Raw genomic sequence first — 19091 nt, 5'->3', positions numbered from 1 at the left:
ATTCCACATACTCTCCCAACTTTTTTGGAATTGAGGTTTGTAGATTTGACCAGTTTTCCTGGGTGCACTGTACTATATATATGTGTGATCAGGCCTAAAGAATAGAGAGATGCAAACGTGTACGATCCTACCAGCGCTCACATTACTTCAGTGTGTCATGAAATCCTTACTGTATTTGGACTCCATAGATGTACAGTATATACTGTGGATAACCTGGGCATGCTTTTATGTACACAATAATAACATATATGACAGGTGCACAGTATGGTCAAGCAAATAAGGGCTTTCCATCAGAAAAGAATGTTTATGGGGGAAAAAGGCGGTAGCTGGTGTTGTTTAACAAATATGGACGTGAATGCTTTTGCAAGCGACCATAAATGTATGAAACAAATGTATGTATGCTTAATCAGAAAAAGAGCATTGCGGTTAGTTCCACTGATTTCTTTATTGAAAAGCTACATTCATGAATTTGTACTTATTTCTGTAAATAATTTTAAAATTATTATTTTTAGATTCTCTTTACATTGTTTCTCTCACATTAAATCATATACTGATCAAGACTTGCTGACAAAATGCAAACTTTTTTTTTAAAGTATAAATAAATCTTGAGAAGCTAGAACATTTTCATTTGAAAAAACATTATTGTGCAAGAAAAGATCCCACAACTGAATGCACATTGTTGAGCTATATATACTATCAGAATAATGGATGACACTAAATTTTCTCGGCAGAGCTAAGCTTGTTTATAACAGTCCCACAGAAACGGTTTCAAGTAAAGTTTGCCATTTCTATCAGATTTTCTTAGAAAGCTCTTCAACTGTGAAAAGTCATTTGATAGACCAGTACTGAAAGGAAGGCTTTATCTAAAAATGCTAATGTTACTAATAATGAATTAAAGATTGAAAAGACCAGTTAATGTGAACCAACTTAGTTTGTTCATTTGTTATTTGTTAAAGCATTTGGTTAAAATGTTCTGTCACTAGAGATCATCTGCAAGGTGTAAGTATTGGATAATTTAAACTCTAATAGCCTTCTTTCGTTTCAGTGCCCATGTGATTACAGCAGCTATGACACATGCCACCATGGTTACCACACAGACTGAGACCACTATAGCGGTCAGGTCTAGGCCTGGATTTGAAATTGCTGGTGGTCTGGGAGTCCGTACAAAGTTTGTTGCTCGAGCAATGTTAGATACCTCAGACTTTCTCTCCTTGTTCTCTGATTGAATAGCAAAGAACAGAGTGGTTCCATTTTGGATTGTGACACCAGGCAAGAAGAAATAATGTTCAGCTGAACCTGCTTCTTGTGGTTGGAGTGCTGATGTGTTTACTAGATTAGCATTGCTGAAGTTGTTCTGAAGCATCTCCAAATGTTCGTTCCATCTAATTTCATAGGATTCAGCTTAAAAAGAAAAGAAAGACAAAGTAAGGTGAATACAGCAAAAGTGGGACGTTTTTTGGTAAACTGAAGCAGGAGACCTCATTAAAAACTCTTTATTCATATGTTCATTCAGTTTTTTTGAGAGTTGTCGCAAACCACCTAAATGTCAATGTGTTAAAACTGTGGTGAGTAAAGTTTTTGACTATAGACCCATGACCACATTTTTCATTTCAGTTCTGTTTTTTGAGTTAAAGTGGGACAGTGTGTTTAAAAAAACAAAAAAAACACGTACTGTAGTCTACTGACAGTACAGCAAAATCCAATGAAGAGCAACAAACCATTCTATAACATTTGACTTAATGAACAACAACAATCATGAAATGAACAGGCTTAATATTTTACAAAACACTTTTCGACTCTCTCTTTTCTCACTGTCCTCTCTTCTGTTCCCCTAACCATTCTTGTTTGAGTGCCATTTTGCTGTGTCTGATCCACTCAGACCAGCACAATGCACACTAATACAAAACCACCACATCAGTGCTACTTCAGTGCTAAGAATGATCCACCACCCAAATAGTACCTGCTCTGTGAGGGTCCATGAGGGTCCTGACCACTGAAGAACAGGGTGAAAGGGGGCTAACAAAGTATGCAGAGAAACAGATGGACTACAGTCTGTAACTGTAGAACTACAAAGTGCACCTATATAGTAAGTGGAGCTGATAAAATGGACAATGAGTGCAGAAACACAGAGGTGGTCATAATGTTATGCCTGATAAGTGTATACTGTGGCACCTGCCACTCGCTCCGGTTTGTCTTCTTCTAAGCCAAGACACTACTATATATTAGCAGAGCTGGCAATCAACTGTACATGGGCTTTGAGTAACTTAAAATGTTATACATTACTCAAAATAATAGGTGCTTAAGCCAGACACCAGCTAGGAAAAAAATGGGAGTGAAAAAAGAGGGAAAATATCCTTGTTTGGTAGATTGTATGTATCCACATTATCAATATGACTAATCGTATCCCTATAATGTTGTTTAGCATCCCTCTGGAGTTGGTTAAGATACATTCCCTCTCTCATTCGATTCACTTTTAAGCATGACAAGTTTGAAAATCCATAAAACAGGGTCTTTGCATATGTACAGCATGCAATCAACAAACAATGCCAGCATGGCAGATCCAATCCCACAATACAGCATGGCAAGGCATTGATTGCCAGTGCCAATAAAATGCTAGTCTGTCTGGGTGCATATGGTTTCTACTGAGTGCAACATCAAAGATTAACCCAGCTAATTAAACACATTCCAGTAATCTCTTTAACAGCACCAATGGGATTAATTAATGTTCTCTCTGCACTCTCAATGTGGTTTGTCACCCATCATGTTTATCAGGACCTTCAGTGTTAGAGCAGTGGGTCATCTAAAGTAGAACTGTGTAATATTTACCTGTTCCTTCATCCATTTCCTCGCCAGGTGCTGTCCAGTTGAGAAGCACAGTGTCCTCCTTGATTTCAGCACTCAGATCAGTGATCTTGTTGGGAGGGAAGTTCGGTGGGGTTACGCCTGAGGGCACACTCACCACAAAGCTCTCTCCAGTGACTGTTCTAGTGAAGCTGCCAACATCTGCTGGCTGCACATTTACTGGGGGCTTCTCAGGGTTTAGCTGTACTTCACCTGAAAAAAAGAGCTGAATGTCAGTCTTCATGCTGCATTTTAAAAGAACAGGCACATACTGACTCACACAGCTACAAAACTGCTTGCAAAACTGCAAGAGTCATGGTTCAGCTTCAGACTACAGGGGAGCAGTGCATTATGTGTCCTGAATAGTCTTCCCTTGGTTTTAAGAGGCGTTAAGAGTGTCTATATAGCTAGTTGCTGTAATGCAATGTGGAAGTTCAGTTTTTAAAAACAAAGCTCATGGAAATACATCTGACAACTTTCTCAGGCTGTGGTGGGGCAGTTTGTATGATTGGGAGCCTATTTATTTGGATTGTATAGGTTAGAATAGTGGTGAATCATCTCTTTAAGGGCCTATTACTTTAGTAGCTCAAGTGAATTGTGTTGGATCGAGAGAACGTTAGAATTGACTTCAGCAGCAGAACTTGTCCAGAAATCATTGCAATCTGGCAGTTCCCTTTTCAAACCCGAAAATAATGCCAAACAAAGCTGTTTTTAAGCCGTAGCAACGAAATTCTGTAAAATGCTTAATATTTGAAATGATTGCAACGTCATTGCTTTCCTGAGTTTGGCCACACAGCAGTACAGCACAGTTCTGCACCAAAGCAATTATTGACAAAAATTATGTATATTATGTTCAAACTTCTTAGAAAAATGTTTTTGCATTACAAACTAATTAGCTTACTATGGCTAAGCTAGCAGAGGGCAAGTGCATACCAGCTGAGTACTTTGCTCCTCACAGACCCCTCCTCCCCTTGTGCTGTGAGTGACATAAGTGTGACACAATTCCAAGTGGTGAGTAAAATTTGGCATGTTAAAAAAAAAATCCTGAAATGGGACCCCAGTGGTGCCACTATTGTGCAACTAGCCAGGCTCTTGTTGTGTGTAAAGATACAGTCAGGCATCAAATGTGTTTAACTTCGCTAGTCATTGGGAAGACTACACACACTTCATAGGATCTCTTTACGGTGAGATGCTGGGCTTGCTTGAGTTTTACTGCACCTTGACTTAGTGGTCCATGAGAAACACTGATTGTAGTGAAGGGAAAAAGTAAAAAAAAAAAAAGCATGACTGGAAAATAATTAGGTAACAGAACATCAGAGGGAGTATGTTACAAATCACAACTGTGATTTGATTGCAGCATGCTTTAGATCAGGATTTCCCAATCCCAGTCCTGGCAGCCCCACACTGACTGGAGTGAGATTTTCAAGGTTGCGTTCACAAGTGCATATCCCCTGTTATACTGCTTAGAGCGCCAATTTGAGCTCATAGTCATTAGTATTAGCATTAGTTTAGGAATCCATGGTTCCTAAACAGGTCTTTAAGGACCCCCAGCTGGTCCACATACCTAAACAGAGCCTTAAGAGCACCAAATACCTTGTGCAGGTGTGTTGCAGGCTGGGTTAGAGCAACATGGATTTTTAGGCAGCTGTTTTTGAACTGTTTATTATGGCTGGATTCTAAGTTTTCAAATACCATTAGCCTTTAATGATTTTAATGAAGTATAACTGTCTTGTTCAAGGATAATTAAGCAACATTTACAGTGATTTGGTTTTACTTCTCATAAAGCACGTTTCCTTGCGCTTTCTAGGTGGACTGTTGACGGCAGATGACGTGGATATGAAATTAAAACAAACAAAAGTGGAAACTAACAAATAAGTAGCTGAGGTAAAGAATTTAGGCTGTGTTATGCTCACAGGAGGGAGCGGTCTTGGGGAGGGTGCTAGTGTTCTAAATCTGCTAGTTCAGCTGTTCCAAAGACATATCAGTATCTAAAAAATGAACAGTCAAGTTGCGTGGTATGATGACAGTTTACCATACTTGCCATCCACAATATATCCAGGAACATACAGTGCGCCACTGTATCTGTTGGGCAAATTCTTCACAACTTCATCTTGGTCTGACACCTGCACTTTCAGGCTGTACTTTCCAGTCTTTAATTTTGTGAAATATCTAGAATAGATGCCATCATCTTTAAAATCATCAGCTCCTGTAAAAGAGCAGTTCTTTGGTCAGTATGTACAACATCTAAAATCTATTTAACGTGAGCTCATGTGGAACATAATTTAAATTATTAATATGACCTGTAATGTTTGATAATATTTTTGAGAATTTATGCATGTAGACAGAATTCAATGGTAGTACCTGCTCCGTTATCCAGGAGGAGTAAGTTTTCTGAATGTCCAGTATCTGACTGAAGGGTGGCTATAACCCAGCACAGGAATGTAATTTTGAGTGACCTCAGCAAAAACTACCATGGGTTTACTGCCATCACTGGTTTGCTGGTTCATTTGGGCCTTAACCATGACTGGAGGAACATCATTACGGGCTGCCCGACTTGTTACTGTTAAAGTCATAGTTTGAGGAGTTGATTCTGTGTTAAGGAAGCTGTATCTCCAGTTTCCAGTCTGCAATGCACAAGAGGAAGCAGGAATAGTTCACCAAGTCATGATGTTTTATTGCCATTCATTCATGCATTAAAATATTAGTCAAAGATTTCAGTGAAGCATGTATTAACTCTGCAAAAATGCTGCCATACCTCTGCAGTTCCAGGAACATTTAAAGTGATTGTCTTTGTATCTGCATTATCAGTGATATGTGTCTGATTATACACTGAACCACTTGGCGTCTCTATGTACACAATGGGTGTTTCTTCATAGATAATTGTAAATGTGGTGCTGTTTCCTACAGTGCGGTCTATGGGCACTGTCCCATTGAACCAGTCATGAGTAGTATTTCCAGTGCTCACAAGCTGTACAAGAAAAAAAAAACATCAGTGAGGTACACATGCTGACTCACAATGCGGAACCATTTTAAACAATGAAAGCACTGTATGTAGGTCACCTGAATTGTCTGTTTGGTGGGATCTCCATCCGACATTGTAAATGAAGAGAAGGCATCCACAAGTTCATTGGAAATGATACTGTCACTAGCAACCAGGAACTTTCCATCTAATCGAACGAACAATAAAGTAAATATTTTAGATCCAGTATCAGAGTCACTTTGCAGATCCCACCCAATCTGATCACTGTGGTGGAATGAGCTTAAAGCTTCAACATATTAAATATATGTGAAATTCTAATAGCTGACGACCAACCTTTAGTTATCTCAGTGATACACTGCACATCATTAATCTGACTTTATCCTACCTGTTAGATCTGCCATGGTTATCAGCACGTTAGAGGCACTCGGACCAAGTGCTAGAGTGTTGATGATGGCACCACTGTCCACAGCTAACGGCAAACAAATCTGAACATCATCTGTCGCTTCACCATCTGTTAAAAAAATCACCTCATCTCCTATTGTGCTTTTATCATCTTCCTGAAGGACCTGAAATACATGATAAACAAGGATACTGGGCTTGGTTTTCTGGACGAAGAGAATCCCCAGTAACGAAGAAATTGAAATCATATCCAAAACATGCATTAAACACTCTGTAACAAGCAATAACCTATAGATTTAACACACATATTGTTACTTACCTCAAAGCCTCGTCTAAGTCCATTGCACATATTTGTTGATCCAGACGCAGATGTTGGCAACTTACTAATCAAACTTTCTCTTGAGGCTTTACCATCTATTTTAGTTAGTCCGATCACAACATTTGCATAAGCACTAAACTGGACAATGCCCACATGTGCTCCCTCCTCCACAATGTCACGTAGGAAAATTGTAGCAGCCTGCTGTAGTCGCTGTAACCTCTGGTTGCTCTTTAAACAAGAGATGAAAAACAAATATTAAAATTTTTTTACAGGAAATTCTCTAATTTATAGAACAATTGCCTCTATATTTTCATGAGGAATTTTTATATAGTGCTTATATTTAAATTGCTTTTAATCGCCCTGGTGACAGCAGATATCATAGTTTCTTACATCAGAAATCAGCAGGTCACTATGCTCTGACAATTTTGCTGTCTAGTCCTTGAAATCTAGCAGATGATTTCTTATGAGCAAAAACATATGTGAAGCACCTCTACAAGCCAAAGTGCATAGTTGTCACTGAAACTATGGCAAAATCAAATGAGACTTCGCAGCAACATGTTGTTTACACCTGCCAGCCTACAAGATATGCGGGCATTGACATATGCAAGTTACTGATAAAGAACTATTAGTAGCAAACAGTAAATCTAGCAAAAATAACTCTAGCAGATTTTACTACTGTAATATGCACAGTGGAACCCAACAGTTGAGACACTTTCTAAAGACTGTGAGTGTGAGGCAGCTGACACCTGGTTTTCTTTACCTGTTTTGTAATGAAGAGTAAGAATTTGATGGCATGATTTAATTAATTTGATAATAGAATTGCCCCAGCCCTAGTCAGTTTTACAATTAGCCACTTCAGTTCTAAGAAAGCAGTACTAGGAGACATCTGTCACAATTTAACCTCAATTTAACAACATGAAATACCACACTGTAACATTATAGCAGCCTTTATAAATTTCCTTATATTTTTTTCCTTAGCTGCCTTCATCTTTTTTGCCTTCATATCTTAAGTATTTACACTTTTTGCACTCACTGGTCATTTTACTGGAACCACAGTGTAGGTCCACCTTGATGGTGTTTAGTTAAAACTGTAGCCTTAGCTGTCATCTAGCACTTAATCAGTTCTAAGTTTCTGACCACAGAACCACCCATGGGTATTTTTAGGGGTTGGACCATTCTTCACCTAGCTGTAATTCTGAGGTGCGTACAAATCCCACTAACACCCCTTGTACCATAGTTAGGCTCACAGCTATGTGAGTACATGTGTTGAAAGTGGTCTATTGTGTTGAGAATGTGGGGGTAGAATTTGCCCTGCTTGATTTATTGCTAAATGCAGATACCAAAATAACGTGCAATAACATGGTGCAGGTGTATGCGGGTGTGGAAGACACATTTTGCTGTTTTTTTTTAGGATTGGGTGCATGTCATCTTAAAAAAAAAATGTTAAAATGAGTTGGGTTCAAATTAATTATTATTAAAAGGTGTGGTTAGGAGCAATACCCATCAAATCACCTCCTCTCAGCCCTCTCACATTCTTTCATTTCTAAAGGAAAGATGATACAGACTGCATCAAACAACTGGGTCTAAATGCAGTAAAAAGGATATTTTTGGACATTTCATTGATTCTCTAAATTATGTGCCATACAAAATCACATCAGTTACCTGATTCACAATTAGTTACCTCAAATTGTTTGCTGACAATTAAATAATTAACTTATAATTTATATAGTATTTAATTTATATAGTATTTATATAATAATATAATAGTATTCGTAAAGAACTTATTTATATAGTAGTTGGGTGAAGTAATCAGGAACAGACCATATGGTCAGGCCATCATCAGTCCTAAACTGTTGTACAAGTAAACATTAAAATAAATATGTTGCATCTCACCTCATAGCTCTGCTAGAGGCATTTGCCAATGTATCTGTTGCACTGTAACAATGTTACTTAGCAGAAGATACTTGATAATGACATGAACATCATCTCTACTTTAAAAGTTTTGTCAAAATATGCCACATCATAACATACATTCATGCTTCCAGAGACATCAAGGATGAGGCAGACGACCCGACTTCGCCTCTGGATCACCCTGAATGTTGGAGCTGATGGTGGGGATTGTAGAGGTTTTAAAGTCTGAAGGGCGTCTTTGTCTACAGAGTCTTGAAAAATCACTGTACGCGTAGCTTTGTTGTTACATTTCTGGTTCTGCATGTTTGGGGCTTCAGCATTATGTTCCCCCTCATGACAAAATGCTGTCACCTGCAGAAAGAATTACTGTTAGGCAGTGCCGGCATCGAGCAGTAATGACTCAAAACTATTACAGGTCAAAGTAATGTCACTGATGGCCCAGTGATTATAGATGCTTACTAGTGTACTATTGTGATCAGTATAGGGCTTCTTACTACATATTTTTATTTACAAACTAAGAGTACACATCCATTTTATAAATAAAAGTAAGCCGAATATTATATTTACTCTCAACTTACAGAGTTTATGCTTTGCATGTACATTATCGAAGCATTTGTTTTTTGCTCTCTGTCTGGATAGAACTGGCATTCCTTAGTAGGTAACCCAGTTTGCACATTATTGCGACAAGGCAGGGTATTTCCATTGATCAGTTCAAACAACTGTCCAGATATCTCCCTGGTACATCTTTGGTAAACAAATACACAAAAAGATATTCAGAAGTATACAATAAGTTTGATGTCATGCATGTTTATTTTATGAGAAATTCTAAGTCAGAAAGTTGATACAACCTTGTTGGTTGGACCTCCTGGGTAACAGAAAAGTAGAATGGCTCCTTCTCATTATATTCATCATACACCCCCCATCTGAGGTGAGCCCATTCATGAACAAAAACCCTTCCTGAAAATAAAACATTTATGGACAGAAGAGGCCACAAGTCCGTGATTACATTCTCGTAAATTTCTGCAATATCTGTTGCATGTTGATCACTACTGACATCAAATGTAATACATTGTGAAACACAAATGTCTTTCAAATTTCCTGTTAAACTGTGTTTGTTATCTGTCTTTTCAGGATACAACCAAAAAGATTTATTTAGCGCTTACCTCTAGGCCCATATGCATTAAGAAGATTGTCGTTTAAGAGGAAGTTTGGGGTGAAGTGAATGTACTCGCTCTCCTCTCCACAACCTTTCATCTGTTTAGTGTACGGGTCATCACCGAATGCTGGGTGTGGGAGGTCAATGATTACGTTGGCCTGTAATTGGAATGCATAACATACTGCAAGAAGAGTCTTACATACAGCACAAACAATGAACACAATGTCTAGAATATATATTATTACTCATATGCAGTATGTTACCTCCACAAACTATCTTAAGGAAAACTCAATTTTATACCTTATCATAGGTTTCTCTCCTTGCTCTGTCATAACTTCCATTCCAGTTCGGTGGTACAAGTATTTTCACCTCCTCGAAGAACACCTTGTTGTCTAAAGCTTGAAACAGATATTCTGATCCACTAGTAATCATTTCCTGGGACAAAAATCAGTAAAGCAATTCATAGTGTCAGTATCACAACTCAAAAACTGCAAATAGCAGGAAAAACAAGTCTCACAGCTTTATGAGTGCTTTCCAAATTCAAGTTCACAAGTAAACAAAGAGTGAAAACAAAAGGAGACGAAACAAGATGCAAACACAAGAACTGGGTCATATTTGCACTGCATATGATGTTAGTTTAGCCATGCATCTAGTAGAAGTAGTCTTTTGAGTAGAACACACAAAGCTAATCCAACCTGTACAACCTAAAATGTGGGCCTCAACTGTGTGCAAACACTGCTTCACCCATTTCTGGCACTTTATTGTCTTAAAATTACAGGAAGTACCGCACTGATGACTGGTTCATTTTGAACTTAGATACGTATTTTAAGTTTACAGTGAATTTGTTTTCCCAGTAATTTGCAATGTTAAAAATGATAAAATAAAACAGCAACTGATTCTTTTTTGTTTACTTTGAGTGCTGACAGGTTAATGCAGTGCTTAACACATGCAATCTCTCTCATTTCTAAACATGGCTTGATTTTGCGAATCAGTTAAATAAAGAGGTGACAAAAAAAATCTACACTTAGGTGGTTCTGGAGCAGAGCTATATGCTTGTTTACAATACGGAGCTAGCAATAGCTGCTAGTGACATTTTAACCCTCACTAACCAGGCCGATGATGTCCAAAGAGATTCTTGGCCAACGTTCCAAGCACCAGTGTTAGGGACATTAGTGACCAGCTTGAAGCAGAGGCTCACAGGACTGCCAGTGGAACACTATTCCTGCACGTTTGTGCTTTCACTGCTCTGTTACAAATAATCAGAGCTGGGCAGCCTGGTTTCCAAAATCATCTTATTGTTAAGTTCCTCCAGGAGCAGGTTTGGGAAACACTGCACTAACCCCAGTGGCCTTTAATAAGAATACCCATCGCTGGCCGTCCTCCGACAGTCCTGCAAGCTTCTGACCGAAAATATCCTACATACAGTTTTGTGTATTGAGCTTACTATAAATATGCACTACAGCAGATGAGGCTGAAGTCAGCAGTGTTGCCAGATCTCATGACAGAAACAAGCAACCAGGTCTGCCTTTACAAAAATGAAGTTTGTTGAAGTGTACTGTAAGTATACTTCTTTTAAACTAAAAAATAAGTGAGCATGCTTTCAGTTTACTTTTTATGTGCTTAGCAGAGATATACTAAACAAAATTATACTGAAGTATACTTGACTTATACTGAGAAGTATGCAGAAGAGTCTGAGTTTATTTGGACTGCACTTGTTTTTAATCTACTTTAATATACTTAGGAAAAGCATAAATAAGTATTCTTGCCTTATAAAGTTTAAGTATACTTGGCATGTAATTTGGGGTGGAATAGCGTAGAGTAAATAGTACGGAACTGATCTTTTATGTAAATTGTACAACCTTTTTGTGGGCAGCCAGGGACTGATTTTGGAGAGGTTGCATGCCACAAATTTAATCTTTGTTTGAAAAATTTGATTTATAAAGAAAACCAATATGTTCTTAATCCTAATTATGTCTTGGGAATTTTATGTTTTGTCTACTGGTACTGTGTTTACATTACTGAACTTTAAGTTTGCTTAAAGTACTTTTAAAGGTATATTTCATGAATAAAAAAATAATACCTGAATAGAAACCTAGCACTATAGTTTTAAATGCAAAATAAGTAGTAAACTATAAGTACTACAAGTCATTTTTTTTTACCAAAAAAAAAGCGTAATTGCAATATATAAACTATTAAAATAGTTAAGTATACTTTCATTACCTAAAATGTGGGATAGAAGTATATAGCTAGTAAATGAACAGTATACTTACTAGTTCGCAGTGTAGTTGCAGTACAAAATAAAACTTACATGTAAACTAGTTGTGTACTCCATCTTTACTACTCTTACACCTAAAGAATACTTAAAAGTATACTTTTATAAACTAAAACGTGGGCCAATTTAGTTCCAAGAAGTACTGAAACAGTACAAGCGTTAAAAGGGAATTCCACTGATATTTAAAAGTTAAGCAGCTATAAACAACGTCATTTAGATTGATTTGATTTGATGTGAAATGTTTTATTCTAGAGAGTCAGAATTGTTCACCGTGGTGGTGATATGAACCAGAGGCCTGAAGAGTTTAATGCCTCTAAAAGTTCCCTCACAAAAACTTACTGCATGAAAAACATCTGTTGTTGAAAAACACATTCATGGTGAAGAGGTATGGTTTCAAGGTCCCCGCATTTACAACTGTTTTGCCATTATCAACATCTAAAAACTCTGGACACACGCGTAGGTTCACCAGTCATTTTGGACAGAAATAAAATGAATATATCTGCATTGTAGACATCATGATAGTTTTAAACCTAATACATCACGTATTCAAAACAACAACAAAAAAGCATTCAAATGGAAACCAAACCACATATATGTATGTGCATATATATATATATATATATATGCACACAAATATATTTGGTTTGATGTGAAATGTTTTATTCTAGAGAAATATTATTAGGAAATAAACTTCAGTTTATTTCCTAATAATATTATTCTAATATTATTGGAAAATATGTAAATAAATTAAATACCTTGATTTGATTTATGATCTCATCATTTTGAGGCACAGCTGGGTTGATGGCTACAAGAATGTCAGTGTATCCATTTCCATCCAGTTTGATTCCTGTATTTGGTCCCAGTGCATTGAGGAGCAGCAACACTACAGCAAATGCTTTGGCCATGACTTCAACACTGAAACAAGAAGCCCAGAGTGTAACTCTTATACTGTAAGTTGTATCACTCTTACAACATCACACTTATAATTTGTGTTATAAGGAGGAAAACACCTACAGTCAATAAAGTTGTGGAAATCACTCCTTTTATTAGCAGGGATGGTTGGAAAAGCCCGGCCTTTGTCCAGCTATTGTAAAACATCCTGTCATAAGTTGTAAATCCTGTGTTAACCGGGTTAATTGGGTCTAGATAAGGCTTTCATAAACTCTACCTCTTACTTGTCATTTGCGTTGGAATATTAGTCAGTAACTGGACAAATCTCCAACATATTGTATGTGTTGCTTTGGCACAGTACTCCAACCCCTTTAATATGAGGCAATTTTTATACAGTCTTAAAAAAGATGGTTCTTCTAGGGTTTATTAAAGGGAATGGTTCTATTAAGAACCAAGAGTTCTATATAGAACCATTTCATGCTTAAATGGTTCTTTGCATTTACATTTACAGCATTTAGCAGACGCTCTTATCCAGAGCGACTTACAAAAAGTGCTTTGTCTATCCAGAGAAAGTATCTTTGCTAGTTACCAATAGGTTAGAGAGAAAGCCAGTCCTGAGCTCAGATACTGCTAGAATCAGAAAGTCATTATTGACACCTAGAGAAAAAGGAACAGAGTTAAACACAGAGCAGTGCAATACAATATAATACATAAGTGCAGTACAATACCTTACAATCAATACTTAATTCAGTGCTCATTTAAGTGCTGTATAAACAGATGTGTCTTCAGTCTGCGTTTGAAGACAGCGAGAGACTCTGCTGTACGGACAGCCAGTGGGAGTTTGTTCCACCACCTGGGTGCCAGCACAGAGAACAGTCTTGATGCTTGCCTTCCGCGCGCCTTGAAGGATGGCGGGTCAAGTCGAGCTGTGCTCGAAACTCGAAGGGCTCGTGTTACAGTTTGAGATTTCACCATTGCCATCAAGTAGGAAGGGGCTGGTCCATTTTTGGCTTTGTAAGCAAGCATAAAGGTTTTAAATCTGATGCGTGCAGCTACAGGAAGCCAGTGAAGGGAGCGTAGCAGTGGGGTGACGTGGCTGAACTTGGGGAGATTGAAGACGAGCCGTGCTGCTGCATTCTGGATGAGTTGCAGAGGCTTGATGGCCTGCATTGGAAGACCAGCCAAGAGCGAGTTTAAGTAGTCAAGCCTTGAGATGACAAGAGACTGCACTAGTACCTGGGTGGCCTCTTGAGTGAGAAAGGGTCGTATCCTCCGGATGTTATACAGGAGAAATCTGCATGACCGAGTTAGGTTCGCAATGTGAGTCGAGAACGATAACTGGCCATCCAGAAACTTCTTGCCTCTACAGATGGGAAAATCAGAGAGTTCTCGAATGAGATGGTAAGATCATGATGAGGACCTGTAGTTGCAGGGATGAACAGCAGCTCAGTCTTGCTAGGATTGAGCTTCAGGTGGTGAGCTGCCATCCATGAGGAGATGTCAGACAGACATGCTGAGATCCGACTGGAAACCTGTGTGTCAGAGGGTGAGAAAGAAAGCATTAGTTGAGTGTCATCAGCATAACAGTGATAAGAGAAGCCATGAGATGATATTACATTGCCAAGAGAGCTAGTGTAAAGAGAAGAGAGAAGAGGACCTAGCACCAAGCCTTGTGGGACACCAGTGGAGAGCCTGCATGGAGAGGATGTGGACCCTCTCCATGTTACCTGGTATGAGCGATCTTCCAGATAGGACTTGAACCACTTCCATGCAGAGCCAGTGATTCCAAGGTTGGTGAGGACATCCAGAAGGACCGTGTGATTGGCCATGTCAAAAGCTGCTGAGAGGTCAAGAAGAATCAGGACAGATGACAGACAGCTGATCTTGCTGACTGGAGCTTCTCGGTCACAGCTATAAGAGCAGTTTCTGTTGAGTGCGCTGGTTTGAAGCCAGACTGGTTGGGGTCCTGGAGCTGGTTCTGTGTGAGAAAGAGAGACAGTTGATTATAGACTGTATGTTCAAGAATTTTTGAAAGGACAGAAAGGAGTGATACCGGTCTGTAGTTGTTGATATCAGAGCTGTCAAGCGTGGGCTTCTTCAGGATAGGAAGCACTCTTGCAGTCTCTTCGCATGGTGAAATGGTTCTATATGGAGTGACTGGTTGGTGTATATATGTACTTAAATGTAATTAATTCTCAAATAAGAGAACATCTTCCAAAAATGAAATAAATCCAAATAGAAGCCCCAGGCTCACCTTGAATACTATAAGAATTTGATAACCAAAGAAAAGAATAATAATGAAGCCCTAACTTTAGATGGCTAACATTGGAACTTGGGTCAAATATCTCACATTTTATAAACGTGGCTGTTGAAATTAAGTTTTAAGTATATCACACAGCTAATACATACAACTTTGAAACTACTGCATCTGAATAAATAAGGCAAGTTGTCATCCTCTATTCTGAGCTATTTATGACCTCCAAATCATCAGGAATATAAGTCACACATTTAAAGCTAAATTAGTGTTATCAAAGGTAGCTAAGATAAGATCAGATAAGACTTTATGGATCCCACATTAGGGGTTATCAGTAGACACACAAGCACCATCAGTTTGTCGAAGACAGTAAACCTAGTTTCAGTTCTGACAAAATAATATTGTTCTCAATGAGGTTAATTTCTGCTCTCATATTCTTGAAGGACCATCTTACTTTGGTAATCTTCATGTTTTCAGCTTTAGCATAGTGCATTAATGTACTGTTAACTGAAAATTAAAAGGCCAAATTATCTTATTTCAATTGAGAGATTTTTGCACATTTGTTTTTCCTGTGCTGGATTTGACTTGGGCAGGACAATAATGTAGGACACTGACATCAAGTGAAGTCTCTTAATGGCTTCTTACCACAGCCCTGCCCCACGCAAACCAAAATCTCTTTAGTGCCTGACTGATTACCACTGAGCCGTTGGCTGTGTCCAAAACTGAAGGCAGCTGTCTCGATGTCTTGCTCACTGTTTCATAAGTCGGGGCCTGCGAAGGCAGTGTTCTCCACTGTGTCAGCACTGGTATTTTCAGTGTGGACACAGAGGATTGTAGGATAGGTAGGATGCAAAAAATGGCTGAACGGAGGAACCTAGTTCTGTAGATTAATGGAGAATATGTGTATATAGATCTATATAGCATAAAAAAGTCTAATCCTTGGACACATTTTTGGAGCATACAAAAAGTAAAATAACCACTTCGTAGTCTTTCTATTCTTGTTTTAAGAATCTGGGGCCCACTCACTACTGCAGCCACACCCTTCACTTAATTTTGACCTTTGGTATCAACATAGATAATTTAGTCATTGTACCCCAGTCTCAGATCATTACTTTATGTTGTATGAAATCCTGTACAATCATAATATTATCATCATAATAAGTTCATCCCCACACTATTTGTAATTTGACAGGCATATTATAACATCCTCATAGTTTTATTGGAAACCTCCCTGATTTATTAGCTTCTATCTGCTATCAGCTCACAGAATGGGTTATTAAGGCCAAATACTTTAGATAATGCGGCACCACTACGAAGTAAAAGAATTAGGCAAAAAAAAACTGGTAAATTGTTATTTCTCCACTCTGATTGACAGTAACAAGAATAATCCTACTATGATACTAATATTATCTATTTTTCACCATTTCTAAATTAAATAAGAACCAGGTGGCTACTGAAATCCAGACACTAACAGCTTGCAGCAGCAATGACTTCATGAATTTTCTTAATGAAATTGAAACTATTAGACAAAAAATTCTAACTGCACAGTTAACCTCAATAAATCTGCTGCCTTAAACAACCTATCCAGATCCTGAGTACAGTGTAACCACTGCAGAGAGGCTGGAATCATTTTGGAGAAAGCTGCGGCACAGCAGTTCTTACATGCATAAGAATCAAATACGTGAAAATTATTAGTCAGGATTTAGGCTTTATCATAGTACAGAGACAGCACTAGCAAAATTCTAAATGACCTCTTATTAATTTGTGACCAAGGAAATGCATCTTTGCTTGTTCTGCTTGATCTTAGCACAGCATTTGATATAACAGACCATTCTATCTTACTAGATAGGCTAAAAAAGGAGTTACAGGAATAACTCTTTCCTGGTTCAGATCTTACCTAACTGATCGCTATCAGCTTGCAATTATAAACAGTGAATCATCTGCACATACAAAAGTAAAGTATGGTGTCCCACAAGGCTGTATTTTAGGACCTCTACCACTGGGTACTGTTATCAGCAAACATGACATCAAATACCACTGCTATTCTGATGACACCTGAAAGTATATATCATCCAAACGCAGTGATAAAATGTCAACTTTTTAAGATTGAGGACTGTGTAAAAGACATAAAAGTATCCTATACAATTCAAAACAGAGGTTTGTATTCTTGATCCAAAAGCTGCTAGAAACAAACTGTCTGATTTAATGCCAATAGCTTGATAGCTTCTCAGTTGCATCAGGTATATCTGTGAAAAAAAAGATTTGTCTAATGATGAACTTATAAGCAATATTATTGGAATAGTTCGCCTTCGTCTATTGAAATATTGCTTAAAAAATGGGTAGGTTTTGGATCATTGTCCTGGCTTTAATAGAATCCATTCTTCCACCCATGCAGTGTTTCCTGTGCCACTGGCTGCCACACTACCCCATAGCATTCCCATGCCTAACAGTTGACAAGGTGTTCTTTTCATCAAATGCTGCTTTTCCCCATACATACATTTGGTGATTGTGGCCAGAGAGTTCAATTTTTATTTCATTAGTCCACACCACTTGTTTCCAAAATGCTTTAGCTTATTTGGATGTTGTTTTGCATACTTCAGATGCTGACTTTTGTGATGAAGTCACAGGTAAGGTTTCCTTTTGATGAGGCTTCCTTGTAGATTATAAATATATTTATATAGAATATACCATAGCCAAAATGAGCACTTACAAAGCCTCAATGTACAAATCCAAATTATTTATTAAAAATCAGCGATAGTGAGTCAATGATGAGGCAGTGTATGTCAGCTTATAAAAGCTCATAAGATATATTGTATGGAGGACAAACATGAAGGATGAATAAGAAATGATGACAAAACACCAAGTGCTAAGACAGGAAAAACATTGAAATGTGCAGGGCAGAGGTACTCTGGGACCAGCCTTGGGAGCCACTGCACTAAGGAACAACCTCATTAGAAAATAATGAATCAATAAGCAGGAAAAAATTTGTCATTTATGACAAATGTAAGGGTTACACAACATTAACTAATGACTAATAAACTAATAAAGTTTATCTATGCATTCCTCAATGTGTAAATGATCAGGAATATTTTTGCTGTTTCAAGGACCTGAACACATCATGAACTTGTGTTGTCACTCATATCACTAACGTTAGCTAACCAGCTAGTTGCTAACAGTACTCACTGTATTTTTTCCCCACATTGTAACTCAAACACGTCAAATATGACACAGTTCTGAGCTCCACTTTCCCACTTTAGTCGAACACAGCAATAGCTATGCAATTATCATTCAGGCATAGCCAGTTTAAGGCTCACTAGAAATTCTATGATCCAGTGGTTGAAATTAGCAGCAACAGACAAATCTGTTCTCCATGGATTTGTCTGAGAATTTGTTTCATAATTCTTACATACTGTCATGAATTCATTCATGTAGACAGATTTAGCTAGCCTATGTGTAAATTATACGATCAGACTGTTATTAGTATAGTCAGGCTTGGATCATCCCATGGGTTTATAAGAGCTTAAGAGCTGCTTTAACTCACAGTAAGAATGGCCAGATGAGATCTAACAGATGAAACAGACCAGATCTTGGGCCACAGTCCCGTCATTTATCCCCGGGATATTTGTCCCGTCTTATAACAATCAATCAATAGGTTTAGTAACTACAGTTAAACTAGAAAACTCACATTATCATTGAGAAAAGCTACTTAGCTAACTTGCTCTATTATTATGTGTGTGTGTGTGTGTGTGTATATATATATATACACACACACACACACACACACACACATACATATATATATATATATATATATATATATATATATATATATATATATATATATATATATATGCAACGTACATATATATATATATATGCAAAGTTTGTTTTTTTAAGTACTTTGATGTTTTGGAATACATGGAATACATTTTGGAATGAAACAATATCTTTGAAATTTAATCTCAACAGCATTCTAAGGGGGCAACATTCTGATAAAGGACTAGAGCATGTGTCAGACTCCAGTCCTTGTGGGCCAAAACACTGCAAACTTCAGTACACTGCCTCATA

The 19091-nt window shown here is 37.8% G+C and overlaps 1 protein-coding gene across 1 annotated transcript; it reads right to left on the bottom strand.

Annotated features, from left to right (window-relative positions):
• Positions 1-425: 425 nt before the first annotated feature.
• LOC118798330 (calcium-activated chloride channel regulator 1-like) lies at positions 426-12883 on the bottom strand. The gene is given in 15 exon segments (XM_036557761.1): positions 426-1401; positions 2827-3054; positions 4883-5047; positions 5203-5270; positions 5272-5465; positions 5597-5809; positions 5902-6008; positions 6207-6387; positions 6540-6767; positions 8571-8801; positions 9029-9194; positions 9299-9407; positions 9614-9764; positions 9907-10041; positions 12634-12883. Coding segments are annotated over 15 exon segments (2712 nt in total). The 5' UTR covers positions 12784-12883; the 3' UTR covers positions 426-1015.
• Positions 12884-19091: the final 6208 nt, after the last annotated feature.

Source organism: Colossoma macropomum, unplaced genomic scaffold (assembly GCF_904425465.1).
Source record: "Colossoma macropomum unplaced genomic scaffold, Colossoma_macropomum, whole genome shotgun sequence".
Lineage (NCBI taxonomy): Eukaryota > Metazoa > Chordata > Actinopteri > Characiformes > Serrasalmidae > Colossoma > Colossoma macropomum.
This window is presented reverse-complemented; position numbering and strand designations above follow the sequence as displayed.